The sequence below is a fragment of the Enhydra lutris genome, unplaced genomic scaffold (assembly GCF_002288905.1).
Source record: "Enhydra lutris kenyoni isolate GAN:26980312 unplaced genomic scaffold, ASM228890v2 scaffoldscaffold25, whole genome shotgun sequence".
In the NCBI taxonomy this organism is placed as follows: Eukaryota; Metazoa; Chordata; class Mammalia; order Carnivora; family Mustelidae; genus Enhydra; species Enhydra lutris.
In genome coordinates, this window is record NW_019154109.1 from 1038357 (window position 1) to 1054859 (window position 16503).

Consider the following 16503-nt stretch of genomic DNA (forward strand, 5'->3'; position numbering starts at 1 on the left):
GGAAAAAAAGAGATTCTGTATTTGCACAGTTAAAAGATAAATAGATTAAGCAAATAAAAGTGAGATGAGCATATTATGGCAAGTGTATGTTAGGCAAACAGTGAAATAATTATATGTATTCCTGAAGGCTCCAGCTGGGTGAAGAAAGAAAGGAGCATTCTCTTTCATGTTCAGTTATCTACCAGTTCATCAAAGGAAATACCGATGTTCTTTCCCCTATATTAAATACCCAGTTTTGCATGCAGTTAAACCTCCTTGAACTTGTATTTATGAAGCTATGCTCAGAAATTACTAAAACAGTTTTCATGTCCTCTAAATAGGATAAAATTAGAAGATTTGACTTTAAAGCCAACTATGATTTTTATACTTATACACAGAGATATATTAAATATTCTTCTACCCTAACTGTTCAGACTGTATTTCTTAGAAATCTCTCCCTCTGATTTATAGAATATATAATCCGAATGTATGTCCTTGAATAACCTAAAGCAGTAATACACACAGCAGTAATTACACTGTCTGTAATACACAGTAATATACACGACCATCAGCATCAGCATCACTTGCAAACGTGTTAGAAATGCAGATTCCTGGGCCCCCTCAGACTTGAACCACTCACCTAATATACAGTGATTCAAGTAAACAGAAGCATAGAGGTGTGATGTATGTATACATAAAATGTATATACTACATATTATATATATATGTACAGATAGCATACATATATAAAACATACGCACATAGTTCTAGTTCAACCACCTTTTCAGGAATGCTTTCTTCAGTAATTCTAACTGCTATCAGTTCAAGGATCTGCTTGTATAATTTTACTGATAGGAAAATAACTATTGTGCAAGACAAGTTACTTCAATTTATAAGTTCCAATACTTTATAAAATTTCTTAAATTGAAACTAAATTTATACCTTAGGATATTCACTTGATAGTCTTATAATGTCTATGTATTTACTAAATGATACATTTAACAAATGTTGAAATAGAAAATCAGGAACAGAAAAAGGAAGTGGAAGCAACTATGTTAACCATAAAAATTACTATATTTTGCATGTTTCTATAACAAGAGACAAAAAGATTACCTATGGTTTCATCTCAAAAAGGAAGAAGCCCCCAATTACCCAAAAGAAATTCTTTTTCCTTGTACTAATGTATAAAGAAATTTCTCACATGGAACATGCGATCATGAATATGTCTCTAAGTACAGTTCTAGTTAGTATAAAAACTGCTTCATATGATGGCTTCTTAGAAATGCTAAGATGAAATACTCTGATAGAACAACTTACTAAAGGCCATTCAAAAAGTACTAAGAAAATAATCTTCCAGCATACATGTCTTATATAATAAAATTGCAAAGACTAAAGGTTCCTTATAGCACAATTGTTCTACCTTTCCCAGATAAATTATTGCAAGGTTCTTTCAAATAAGTTTAAGACCCTACGTCACCGTAATTACCCACCTCTTGAGAATGTACTTCTCAATATCAATCTTGAATGTGGTATTCAGAAATGAATGCAATATTCCAGATGAAATTAAAATCAGTGAGATAATTACCTCCCTGATCTTGAACAACAGATTTTTATTAATATAGTTTAAAACTATAGTGGTTTTTGTCAGCAATTTTCTTGGTTCAGATTGTGCCTAAAAAGCTTCTGCTTTTAAGCCCATCTATAAATACAGGAGTTCGACTTCTGTACCATTTTATAGTTCTGCAATCCTCAATGACTAAAAGTCAGATAATTCCCATGTTTATGACTTTGTATTTACTCTTAATTAATTTTAACTTAATTTATTTTAACCTTTTCTATAGCACAAAGATTTTTTTTTACATTTTTATTTCCTGCCATATCAACTACCCCTGCCAGCTTTATGTCATCCACAAATTCTTCATAAGCACAAAGTATATATTTTTATCTAAGTTGTCAATAAAAAACATTGACTAGGACAGGCAAAAGGCTGCCTTCTGCTTGGAAGGCAGCTATGCTTACCCTTATACCACCAAATGCTGCAGAGCAAACAGCCTCTACTTTGGACTAGAGTAATTCCTTATCAGTCTTAACTGTCATAAATGTACCTAACTGTACTACCATCTAGCACACAAGTTTCCACTGTTGCCATAAGCATTAGACAGAGGTTTCATCAAACACAATACGGAATTCCACATATACTAGGTTCATTTTATTCCCTGAGAAATGAATTTTTTCCAAAACAAAAATGCCTTATTCAAGCACTCACAGACCTATCCAACAATCAACTGTGAATAAAAATAGTTTATGACCACAGGCACATCTGCCACCAAAACAGAAATTAAACATATTTAGTTGTCTGCAGGAACAGCAACAAGACCAGTGTTCCTCCTAATTTATCTGACTTCCTTTTCCTAAGTGGTTCAACAGCAGCAGGCTCCTCTAGCATTATGTGATAATCAATAATTACTATGACTGGGGTGCCTGGGTGGCTTAGTCGGTTGATCTTGATCTTGACTCTTGATTTCGGCTCAGGTCATGATCTCAGGTTTATGAAATCGAGCCGCATGTCAGGCTCTGCCCTCAGTGCAGAGTCTGCTTGAGATTGTCCTCCTTCGCCCTCTGCCTCTCCCTCCCCCAAAATAAATAAAATCTTAAAATAAAAAAAAATAATTGCCATGACTGTTCTTAGGAAAAGTAATTTGCATATTACCCAGATGGAACTTTTCTTGATGCTTTAACCTTGCAAATCGTGATTTGAAATGTTCTTCGCAATAGGTACACTTAAAAGGCTTATCTTGAGAATGTAGAATCATATGTTCCTCCAAGTGTGGTCTTCGAGTAAAAGATTTCTTACAAATCTAAAATAAAATGTACACAAAATGTAAGGGAACATGGATTAAAAATTAAAATACCACGCTCATGATATAAAATAAACATATAAATTCAAATATTAAAGAGAAATTGCTTTCAACAGAAAAGTTACCAAATGTATAATCAAATTCTCATTGTGCAGAAAAATTGCCTTGGAGGAATTATAGTATGGGGTTATTTTAAATTTGTACTAAAGGAAGCTGAATTTCAACTCCTTACATTTCTAACAGGCTAATTTCTAGGATTACACAGTAATCTCAGTATCTTTTTTTTTTTTTTTTTTAAGATTTTTTATTTATTTATTTGACAGACAGAGATCACAAGCAGGCAGAGAGGCAGGCAGAGAGAGAGAGGTGGAGGCAGACTCCCTGCGGAGCAGAGAGCCCGACGCAGGGCTCGATCCCAGGACCCTGGGATCATGACCTGAGCTGAAGGCCGAGGCTTAACCCACTGAGCCACCCGGGCACCCCTAATCTCAGTATCTTAATTCTAGTCAATGTTTCTTAAAATCCATTAAATTTATATTTTAAATCACTTATATGTCACGAATAAAATGATTTCATTGTTGCCATATATTTAATTCGCAATAGGAATAAGAAACCACATAAAAATAATTTTAGAATTTATCTCTTAAAGTAGTCAAAAGTAAGAGATACAGCTTTTTAAAGAAATCTGGCAGACATGAGATTTAAAAAGGAGGAGGTCAATGCAGGTTCATCATTGTAACAGATATACTGATGGGAGAATGCTGATAATGGGGGTGGCGGCTATGCATTTGTGGAGGCAAGGGGCATATGGAAAATCATTATACTTTCCTCAAAAAATATGCTATAAAACTCTTAAAATTCTAAAAAAATAAAGTCTTAATTTTTTTTTTATTAAAAGGGGGAGAGGAGAAGGGGCTGCTGGGATGACAATGACAGCAACAAAACAGTAACAGAGCATGTACTATACACCAGGCTCCATGCTAAATAATTCATGGTTTATTTTACTTAATTCTCACAATAATCCTATGAGGTAGATGTAGTTATTCTCATCATTTTACAGCTGAGGATGATGAAGCTTAGCAAGGAGAAGAAAGCAACTTATGTAGATCCAAACAGTTAATAATCAACTTTAATCCCTAGAAGCTGAATCAGAAATGGTGGTAATTTTGCTGTATATATAAACTGAAGCCTGAAAATAAGGAAGACAAGTGAGAGCTTGTGACTCCCTCAAACAATATTTACCTATATACCTATATATTTACCTATATTCAAACACTAGTACCTATAAAAAGTACTTTAGGGGGTGTGGTAGATTATCTAAAAATTCTTTGCTACTACTGGAAAAACAGAAACTAATCCCCATCCCCTTAAATCTGACCTGGCTATAGTGACTTGTCTGAACAACAGAATGGGCTGAAAGTGATGCTGTCTGATTTCTGAAGCTAGGCCATAAAAAAATCTGATAGTTTTGGGGTGCTTCGGTGCCTCAACCGGTTAAGCATCTGACTCTTGATTTCAGCTCAGGTTATTGTGTCGTGGGACTGAGCCCCACATCAGGCTCCATGCTTGGTGGGGAGACTGCTTGAGATTCTCTCCCTCCCCCCTCTGCTCTTTCCCCCCTACTGGTATGTGTTCTCATTCTAAAAATAAATAAATCTTTTTTTTTTTTTAAGTCTGATAGTTTTTACTTATGCTTCTTGGAGCTTAGCTACCATGATAGAAAGAAGATTAAGTAGCCTCTTGAGTAGACTACTTGTAGAGAAGAATCAGGGTCCCTAGCCAACTGTCCTTGCCGAGCTCCTTGTTGTCAGCCAACGCCAAGTTCCAGCCATGTGAATGAGCCACTTGGAGGTGGCTCCACACCAAACCAAACCACCTGTATCAGCTGAAAACAACTGAGTGATTTCAGCTGACACCATGTGGAACAGAATTACCCAGCAAAGCTGTGCTCCAAATTTAGATTACTGACCCATAAAATGGTGGGATATATAAAACGGTTGTTGAAGACCACTAAGTTTTGAGAGAGATAATCAGAAGCGGGGGCGGGCGGGCGTGCGTGCGTGCGTGCGTGCGTGCGTGTGTGTGTGTGCGTGCGCTAACATAAATTTTAACTCCTACTTATACGGTAATATCAGTTTATATATATATAACTATAAGCACATAGTAGGGTACTTATATTAAAAATAAAAATTAAGATTTCCATCAGGTCCACCATCTGAAAACTAACCTCTATGGGGCTTAATTTACAAAAATTAGGATAACCTTGTATAAAAGAAAGATTCTAAAAAAGTGAGATAAGCTAGGTTTTGTATTACTCTAAAATCTAATTACCTTCCCCAAAGGTAACATTACATTTATTTTGGTTTTCTACTACAAATCAAAAGCTCTTACATCACATTTCCAACTTTCACTCTTGGTCTTCTTAATGGAAATAAATTCTTGAGCATTTTCAGGATGAAATCTACAAGAAAAAAAAAGAATATTAGGAAAAGAATGTATTAGTTAAGTCCATATTCCATACGATCTGTCAACCTTATAAGAATCAGGTGCTGATTTCTTTCATAAAGAGACAGGCACATGTAAATACCTTAAGAATACAGGTATTGTTAACACTTAAAAATGTTTATGTCTAAATTTATGCAGAAATAGTCAAAGAAATTCAGGAATTCAGTCATACATTCAGGAACCTAGCTATTCACAGATAATCACTTGATTTTTTTTTTTTTTGGCCCACATTTCAAAAAACTTCCTTTCTTAAAATTAAATATGCAATACTGTACTAAACATGCTTTCTTTCACAAATTTTTATACACTAAAGACAAAGTTGAGCATGAGGAATAAGGTTCCTAGGATTCTAAAACCATGTACTCTGAAAATATACTTGTCAAAACCCAAAATAAAAAAGGATAACCAAAATGCTGCCTTAAACTTCTATAATTCTCATTTCAACATAAAAAATCCTCCATCTCAATAGCATTAAAAAAAAAAAAATTTGCTGTTCTTAATAAATTCTTGATGAAATATATTTGCAATCAAAATTGTTTGCAAAATATTAAGCAAAGAAAGAACTGGAGACAAGCACTCCTTAGATGTTTTTAGCTTATTCCATATTTAAATTGGAAGGCACAATAAAGTATATTATGGAAGCAAGATAATACTTGCCTCTTAACATGCTTGGCTAAAGTCTTCTTGCTTGCATGAAGTTTATTACAGTAAGGGCACTTGTGCTCCTTCTTATGAAATTCTGTTTCATTACTGTGCTTCTTTCTGTGAACAGTTAGGTTAGACTTTGTCGAATAGCGCTGGTGACAAATATCACACTCAAAGGGCTTCTCACCTGTGTGAACACGTGTGTGGCTCTCATATTTCCCTATAAAAAGAGATAAAATTAAATTCAGTACATTTAGTACACAGTGACTGAAATTTGACAGTGGAATAAAATCTCATGATTAATAACATATTTAATACACACACCCACCTACACACAAAAGTAGAAAAAAGTTTATCTAAATATATATCTCTGATAAACCTCAAGACTTATTATTTTGATCTCACTGCTTTCCTTGAAAACTTGGGGCATTAAAAAAATCCAATTATTCATGTTTACACATTTTAAAAATCAAGACTTTGGATAAATTTGCTTAAAATTCTGTCGGCAAATTCTCCGAATGTAAATAAAACTTTAAAATATATATACTTTTTAATTTAAAATTAACCTTCACTAAAAGTTCTACTCATCACTTAAGACTTACTATTTTTATACTTCACTTTTACTATGTATATGCATGAATTGAAAGAAATTTTCAGATTTGACAGTCCTTCCACAAATACCTTAAGAAGGCAAAATAATATACTTATGTATATTATATGTGTGTTTTATCTATCTTCCCAAAGAAAGTAATCTGGAAATGGTACCACACATCTAGAATACTCAACAAAACCTATACTTCACTACAGCATATTCATATAAAATCTCTCCAACTTATAAGATATTAGGAAACAAGTAAATCACCTGTACTTGGTGCATGCTTAACATTACACTGCTAAATCCAACATATACGGGCAGTATCGAAGAAAGCATAAAGATGAAGTGGTATAATGCATAGACACCCAGAGTTATATTAATATGATATTTGTATTATAATCTGAATACATATCTAAATCCTATACAAATGTTACAGGTTTCTCCAGCAAGGGGGGAAAAAAATAAAGAAATTTTAACATGGACTTTCAGGGGAAAATGTTACAATAAAAAATTAAGTAAAAATTGACTTAATTTTTATTTCTTATTTAGACTAAAATTTTTTCACATCATTATTTAGAATGGGAATAGGTAAGGGCACAGACCCTGGGTCCATGCACCTAGATATAAATATTAGCACTTAAAATAACAGGCTGTGGGACCCTGGACAAATAACCTTTCTATGGCCTAAAATCTTTCTCAAGTGAAAATATGAAATGAAAGTATGTACTTCATAGGACTGTCATAGGAATAAATGAATCAATACACATTAAAGCACTTCTAAAAAAAAACCAAAAACACTTCTAACAATGTCTGACACGTTATAAACTATCACTTAATGTTTGCTATTATTACTCTGGAATCAAAGCTGTGAATGTGCACATCTAGCAGTTTAAAGTAGAAATTTCAATGAAGGATTCTTCTGAGCGAAAAGCAATAAAAATAAGAAAAAATATTATCGGTAAGATAAGAACAGTAGTTTTCAATTAAAAGCTTAGCTATGCTCTGCAAAATAAATGTATAAGTTTTTCTTCAGGCCAAAGCTAATGTAAAAAGTGTAGCAGCATTTCATACACTTAGAACAAATTCTATATATAGCATAGAAATTAGGAAAAAACCAAAATATTCCAGACCACTGAAGAAAAAAGATAATCACAATTATTTTTCTACTTAGTAAAATAAATGAGTTCACCAATCTATTACATATATCTATGTATGATTAAATTTAATAAACACATAGTATATTACCTAAAAATTAATTCCACTACACTTACATAAAGAATAGGCAAGAAAGGGAAACAAAGTATTTTCCTCAAGGGAGGGGGGAAAGCTGACAATTACAGGCAAAGAAAAACAGAAGTATGATGAAAAATCCATTAGGTATTTATGTATAGACCACAGAGATGATGGTTGATGCATTATTTACATACATATAGTCAGAAAACTCAATGTTTGGTCACTTGTTAAATTAGCTGTGTGATCTTAATTAAGCTAACAATTTAACCTCTCTGAATTTAGTAATACTGCATGGGGTTGTGAGAAGTACATGAGTTATTATACATACAATGCTTAAGACACTCCAGCACGTAGTAAGCGCTAAGAAATATTAGTCATTTAGTACTATTATTATGTGGTTACTAGGCACAGTGCAGACATGTAGGTATACTTCAAATATAAACATGGATAAAACTGATTAATGAATATACATTGTAATAAATCAAAGTGGAGTTTCAGCTCTCTGAGAACGCTGTAAGAACTTCACTTTTCGGGGCTCCTGGGTGGCTCAGTGGGTTAAGCCTGTGCCTTCTGCTCAGGTCATGATCTCAGGGTCCTGAGATGGAGTCCCGCATCGGGCTCTCTGCTCAGCGGGGAGCCTGTATTCACATTAATTTTGTGCAGTTTTTTGCTTCAATTTATGTATGAGCACATGTGTAAATATGTATGTTACATAATAAAATATGCATCTCTGACCTTGAACTATCCAAAACACTGATTTATATTACTTTTTGCAGGGTATAACCAGACCATTATTGTTATAATAATCTTTCTCAAGTGAAAATATTTTCTTTGGGAAAATATTTCTTTGGGAGTTGACTTTATTCATTTTCTATTATTATAATATGGCATGTATGTGTTAGATTCCTTAACCTTTATTACAAATCAATTAAATATAAAGTACAGAATTTAAACATTATCAATATGTATTAAAATTCCAATTTTAATTTCAAAAAGATTGAGGTCTTTGGATGCAATTAAAAAGTTTTCCTTGATTGTGAAAGTTTTCACATTTCATTTTTATTAAATTTCCAATTATGCAAGTGACACATTTGTGGTTAAAAAAAGTATAAACAAATCAAGAGTATATATATATACATATATATGTATATATATATATATAGTGTGATTTTAAGTGATTAACTTGAAGTTCTTTTTTTTTTAGACTAGGCCCACTCTTAACTGGGCATTAACTGTGCACGTTTAGTTAAAAGAAAACCAACCATCTAATGCTTAAATCTCATTTTTATACCCAAGTGAACAAAAATAGCAGCCTAATAAAATCTTAAAGTATAAGAAAAGTAAGAAAAATATTTCACCAAATTTTGTAATTTTTATGAAAATGTCTTTGCTGAAAAGATGTTAATCATTAGTAACATTTTCCCTTTAATTAAATAAATTCTTTCTTGGTTGCAAATACAAATTAAGATACATGGAGCTGAATAGTAAAACCATCAAAATGACAGTTAAATTAAAAGTCAAAAGCAATTTTAACTATTCAACTTCTATTCTCCTACAGACAAGTAGACTTAAGATTCAACCAAGAAAAACAATTTTAATCAGAAGAGACAAAATTTTTAAAAAATTCAATAAATTCAGCAGAGTACAAACAGATGAATGAAAATAACATAAAACTGAATGACTGATTATGACATTAAGAATCTCTAAGGTGAAAAAACTTTTTTATTAATTCAGTTTTATGCACATAAGCATTGCAAGGCCAGTTATCTATATGGATTTGATTTTCTTAACAACAGAAGAGACACAACTTCTGTGGAAACACTGAACCCGTAAGAGTCAGGTAGATCTCCTGGGGCCAGTGGGGAAGAATTGTAATCTCTAAAGAAATTTCATGTTTAAAAAAATTGGTAGCAGTGTGGGAGGTACTCAGCATAAATACAGTCAACATCTAAATCTGTTTCTTCTTTTTTTTATGGGGTGCAGGTGGATTCAACAATAAGGCAAAATGTGCATTTTCAAATAAACTTTCAATAAAAAATAGTATTCCTTCAGAGAATATACTATATCCAACCATTCTTGATCACCAAAAGAAAATGCATAATACTAACAAATTTCATCCACGGAATTTTTCTGAGATGAATCCCAATATGAATTGCATCCCAAAATAAAGAAATTTTCACATGAAAACACTTGACCTTGTGCTTAAAAATTTATTATCCACCCCCCACTGTGGGTTATGCAAAATTACCATTGTCAGATTTCATGAGCAGTTTTTACAAAGAGAAACATTGTCAAATTAGCTTGTTATTTATTTGATATTGCTAAATCTTCTATTATTCCTTGAATTTATTCATATGGCATACTCTAAAGAATACTTAACTAAAATACTTAACCTTAAAGAATTGTGTCACTGCTATAACTCTTCTCTATTAAGAACAAAGTGGAATCTCTGTCAGGTTGGTCTAGAGAGTCACAATTTTAAAAAAGCTATAAAGCATTTTCTATCTCTAGAAGAGATTATAAATTTAATCCAAGGAAAGATTTTAGTTCCCAGCAGGAACAATAAAAAAGATAAATTATCCAAATTTTCTCTCTCACCCCATCTGTCATCTTTTCCCTATTTTTGCCTTTTTACCCACTAGGTTTTTTCACCCACTTTAACCTTAAGGGGAAAGGTCAAAGGACTTTTTTTGCATGAGAATACACAGAGAGGAAGACAGCTGGTAGCCTCAGGAAAAATATAACTAGATCTGGAGTCCCACTCCAAGCAACTATTTAAAACATCAGAAAGGATAAAAGATCCAAAGTAATGGAATCAAATTAGTCGACTACAAATTGTGGAGCTAATGGTTCCAGCAACTCTCACAGCTTATTCATTAATTCTCATAACCTACTCCAAGATACCAAAGTTAGAAGCTCATAAAGAAACCCAACTGGCTTCTTAAAAGTCCAAAGTTAAGTCAGATACCAACCTTTCAATTTTGTTCACTTGAACAGGAGCTTGCTGAATGAAAACTTAATATGTGAAATGACCTAGAGTATCAACAAAGGACAGTAACCAGAAGACACAAAATTTTCAGGCTTAAAATCTAATGAGAAATAAATAACCAAAAATCTAGGTAGGCATTTTTAAATCATATGACAGGAATATGGATGCTATAAGGCTTACTGGAAAATGGTCCTTGAACTGTTTTTTGGTTTTTTGTTTGTTTTTTAAAGAATAAACGGACTTCTGATGGAGATGAGAAAGGAGGACATTTAAGAAACACAGATCTTCTCCTTCCACATTTACATTCTATCCATCACCCAGTCCACTTAGTCTATATTCAGTGCAACTCTCTGATCTACCCTCGTCCCACAGCCCATTCTCAGCGCTACTCATCTAACTAGTCCAAGCCTACAATATCCTTCTGGTCCTTTGCAATTTCATTCTCTGTGCTGAAGCCAGCATGACCTTCTTAAAACTTCAATAGGCTGCCATTTCCTTTGTCCAAGTTTTTTCTCTCACTCACTGGATAGAATCTAAACATTCTATACAGCATAAAAAACATGCAAAATTTGACCTCTGCTTAGGTGCCAATCTTCATCTATCATTTTCATTTTACCTCCTTATGCATCTTGAAATCACCCTTCAGCAATTTCCAGAACACAACATACCTTGATGATGTCTTTGCACATGTTGGTCCTTTTGCCATATAAATTCTTCCCTATTCTTTTTTCTAAGCTCTAATGCTACCTGCTCTATGAAATCTTTACTGATTCCTTTAGTCCTTTGTACTTTTCCTGGTAAGATTACCTTCACTGCAATATGATTGTGTTTTTGCATGTACTCATTTAACTTGAACATTCTTGAGAACACAGAAAATATAACTTCCCATCTATTTATTGGTATTAGAGCGACTCAATAACTATATTCAATTAATTAACAATATGAGCAGCTAATATTCCTTGAACACCTAAATTTCACACAGTATTTTGAGTGATTCACAAGACTATCCCATTTAATTCTCATAACAACCTCCATGAGATGGTACTATTAGCATTACATTAGCATCATCCCACTCTACCTATGAGGAAAACAAAAATACAGACAGGTTAAGTAACCTGCCCAAAACCTGGATTAAAAAATGCAGATGGTCTGAAATCACTATAGCTCATGTTTTTTTAGCCAGTATGATATAATCTCACTTTCAATCTTCCCCTCACTTTCTCTTCAGTCCTGGGTTTTGAAATGCAAGCAGCCCTGTGTGAGACTGAAGCAAAAGAGGGGGTGGATAAAAGAGGGGTATAACGTCCAATGCATTCAGAAAGGTAGGCTGCAGGTAAGTCTACAATGTGACCTATTGATTCTCACAATCTTGGTTAAAGATAATGCAAAACACCTTCCTCTTAGTATATCAGGAACTTAATCTTGCGCAGTGTTTTCCTAAATTGTGTGCAAAGAACTGTAGTAGTTTTTTGGACATTAAAGAAGTACCACAGAAGGGTCTTATGATAAAATTATTTGAGGAAATGCCAGACTAAATAAAATTACCAAGTTTCTTTACTAGAGAATTTGACTGTTATTACAGACTATGAATTGTAGTATACAATTTTTTCCAATCTTACTTGAACAAGAAATCCTCTCTCTTTAAGTATCTCACAGCCCTAGTGTTCAACAGGACAGTTCAGAAATCTAAGTATTGGGGCTACAATGCCATTTGTGCCCTGACCCGTTCATTCATCTCAAGTCAAATTAGGCCAAGTTAAGGCAGAACAGAGGAGGCATGTACTAGGAATATAAAGTCGAAGAAGCAGAACCTATTGAAAAGATAATGTGCTCTCAGGTATCTGAATCCAAAAATATTCTCTTCTCACAGTACTTGTTTCGGCTCTATGAGAGATAAAGTATTTATCCAGTCTGAGTTTAGCAAGTTCCTTGTATTCCTATGCTCTTCCAATTGAATTACTCATAAAAAGTTATTTGATTCATGTTTGAGTCTCAAACACAGTAAAAACAGTGATAAGTAATTATTAAATTGGACTGTCAAAAATTCTAATTTGGAGATTCCAAGGCATAATAAAAAGCAAAAAGCAGTTATCACTTATGCTGTAGTGTGTACTGTCCTATATTTTGAGAGCAAATGATTACCAGTATCTTATTAAATCAATTTCTACCTAAACCAAGTAACATAAGTAACTCAACATTGCAAAATACATGGGGATATATTAAACTGCATAATAATGTTACAAGGTCAAACTGCGCTTAAATGTTCCTTTTAACATTATATGTGGTGAAATATATTTCATAATTTCATAGCTTTGATTTATATATAAACAGCTTAATTGCTACAATTTAAAAGTTCACATTAGAACTCCTCATATAAAACAGCTCTAAAAATTATTTTACTAGCAAATATTAGACCTCTTGAAATTATATGTTCACTGACATATTTTTAACTTAAGGTTATAGACCACATTGCCTGCATATACTTTTCTAATAAAGGAAAAGTCGATTTATTAGTTATTATAATAACCAATGATTACTAGTCAAGACATTTCCTAGTCTCTACCTACAGAATTATATTCAATTCAGTTTTATTCTTAACTACAAGGCTAAACTGAAACATTCCAATTCTATATAGTACTAGATTGTAGAGAAGTGACTGTGTTTCTAATTCAAATATAGCCAGGTTCAAGGGAAAATAGTACACAAATTATTAAACTGAGTAATATAATCAAATTCAATTTTCTATCACTCAAAAATAGCACTTATCTATGAAATTAAATCAACATATAAATCAAAACATTACATTCATAATTATTAAGTCTGGAGTTTTTTCATACCAAATACCTGAACTAATGATCTGTCACCCTTTAATGGGACATGGGGTAGAGAAAATAAAAGCTAATGAAAAATAAATTCCTGAATCGAAACAATTTTAAAAGAACAGGATATAATATGTATTGACTATCAAATATCTACCCTAGTTAAGCATTCCTTTCAAAAGTTACCCTCAAAGTTTAGTTTTTCATTATCACCTTTAAACTATCAGGAAAAGATATCAGAGACAGAAAACAAGCTTTCTTTTCTTACCTATGCGGTCAAATGTTTTATCACATTTAGGACATTGCAATATCTTTTTGTTACTGTTCTGAATGACTACAGGAGTTAACCCCTCATGAATATTTCCTACAGAATCACCAGCTTCAGGTTCTTCTTCTGCATCATTATGATCTTTTTCACTTTGTTCTTCAATGTCAGAGTATTCATCTGACATTTCCTCCTCTAGTTCATCTTCTTCAGCATTATATTCACTTCCAGGGTCCTCGGAATCATTTCTGTCTGACTTTTCCTTATCAAAATTTTCTTGATTCAAATTGTCTGACCCATCACCACTTTCTTGTTCATCATCACTGGTGTCATCAAACTTAATAGGACACTTGCGATTCCTTTTCGATCTTCTTGTGGAAAAACTTCTCTCCAGCATTTTTAACCCATGTTTTTTCCCTAATAAAAGGGACCTATGAGTTTTAGCTAAATGATTCTCTAAAGACTTTTTATAACAAAAATGTCTACTACAGAATTTACACTGATGATTATTTGATAGTCTTCCAGCTAATTCACTTAGTGTTTCTTCTGGTGATGACTTTTCAGCCAGCTCAGACTGAAAAGTGGCAACATTTTCATTATTTAGCAACTTAACTGCATCTATAATGTCCAGAAATTTTGCTGCCTCTAAAACAAGGGGTATTTCATATTTGTACACAAAAAATTCTGATGTGTAAAGAAATTCAAGCAAATGCTGAAAAACTGAGTGTGTTACGTGATCCAGGGTGACAACATCAGTGCTTGGATTTTTGCTCAAACAGGCATGGAAATAACTACTGCCAACAGCAACAACAACTTTATGGGCACTGAATTCCTTTCCTTCTACTATGATAAGTAAGTCACAGAAAGATGGTTGCTTCTGCCTGTCATCATTTAAATACTTCAGCAAATTCTTGTTATACTGCAAAGAACTCAAAAGTTTTCTCTGATCTGGAGAGGGAGGAAGTTCCTGGTAACAGTGAAGAGCTTCAGGAGTTGGTCTCTCTGTGGAATGAGTATAGGTTACTTCGTCACACTCCACTGCAACATTGCCTTCTGAAGAATCTTTGCGATAGCCTAGATGGATCTTCTCGTCAAGATTTGAAGTAACCTTTCTCCTTTTCTTCATTGCAGTACAACAATTTCAGAACAAGAAACTTCATAAGTGTCTTAAAGGATTTATTAAAAAAAAAAAAAAAAAACTAGATTGTCTTGGTTAACAGCTTCTGGAGGGGCGTGCCCGAGGATTTCATGGTCTGCAAAAGAGTAACAACCACGTAAAAAAAACCTCCATGGCAAAGAAATCCTAAATTATTCGCGGCATTCGTCTAACCCTTTCTAAATTAGAACTAAATTAGGATAAAGTCACACGTTCTACTCATTCGTGGCTAAGATTTTAGGGTGGAGAACAAGGAGGGCCGGGTTATAAAAGACAGCCAACAAAAGAATAATTTTAAAGGAAGCCGGGGCACACCTTTCAGGCCTGATTCACGAACGGGGTGGGGAAGAGGAGGGCAAAAAAGGGAAGGACCCCCTCCAAGATCGCTGAGGGTGCAGGTTGAGGCGCGCTACATTCATGTTCAGGGGCGCTGGGTTGGTGACAATAAGGCCGTCGCGGCCGCGAAATCCACGTCTCTCCATTAACATGCCTTTTCCCAGGGCGGGCAAGGCACACCTCCTCAGGGACCGAGAGCGTCCCACGGCCAAAACCACCCCGCAGGAGACGGCCCCAGGAGGGGCGCTGAGCAGGAGGAGTAGGGTCAACCACAGGGACGACGAAAGGAAGCAGAAGAGCCTTCCCGGGCCCTGCCCAAGAGAAGACTGCACTCGCCGACGCGAAGCCGCTACCCTTCCCACCCCAGTTTCCCTGGGCAAACGCCCCACAGATCCATTACCGGGAACCCAGGGCTCCCCCGCTGGCTCCCAGCCGCTGAGCTCCACTCTCGGCGCGCTCGCTCCAGCGCCTACCCACTTCCGGGTTCAGCCCCCCACCTCACCCTCCCTCCCTCTGCTCCTTCCCCTCCCAGAGCCTCGCCGCCTCCACAGCCACGGAACACGTCAACCGCGCGCAGGCTCCAAGCCTCCCGGAGAGACTGGCGCGCGGCCTTGCGCGGACCACTGCGCATGTGTGCGCATCCGTCTTTGCGCATGCTCTGTAAGTTCTCCTTGCTCCCTAGGGGATTCTAGCTACGCCCCAAATCCGTTACTCCGGGTTTTCGCGGTGGTTTGGTGGCCTACTGTGATTGAACTAGAGGAACCTTTGCAGGAAACCTCGCCGGGGAATGGCGGGGAATAGCGGGGGATGGGGTGGGGAGACCTATGAGTTTAGTAGAACCTGGCAGAGGCACGAAAGCACGAATGGATTTCATCCTCGCTGATCTATTTAATAGCATGTGATCGATCACGCACCAACGGACATAAGCCCGTCTTAGCAAACACACTGCGTGTAAAGAACAGATGTCGATGTCCTTTAGTTGTTTTTTTTTTTTCTACGTTAAATGTCTAACGCGGTTGCTCCTAAAATTATTTTTTAACTTCTTAATGTACACAGAAGACATTGGAAAATGTACGTGTTAGGACAGGAAGGGCAGCCAAAACAAAAAGAAAAATCCACAAGA

The 16503-nt window shown here is 35.0% G+C and overlaps 1 protein-coding gene across 1 annotated transcript in view; it reads right to left on the minus strand.

Moving 5' to 3' along the window:
* Positions 1–15851, minus strand: part of LOC111151132 (zinc finger and BTB domain containing 41) — a 52514-nt gene extending 36663 nt beyond the window's left edge. The window contains exons 1-5 of the mRNA XM_022508918.1: positions 15781–15851; positions 13892–15141; positions 6000–6207; positions 5229–5298; positions 2690–2837 (exon numbers count right to left, since the gene is read on the minus strand). Of these exons, the coding sequence (XP_022364626.1) occupies positions 2690–2837; positions 5229–5298; positions 6000–6207; positions 13892–15014 (1549 nt within the window). The 5' untranslated portion in view covers positions 15015–15141; positions 15781–15851. The remainder of the gene's footprint in view (positions 1–2689; positions 2838–5228; positions 5299–5999; positions 6208–13891; positions 15142–15780) is intronic.
* Positions 15852–16503: the final 652 nt, after the last annotated feature.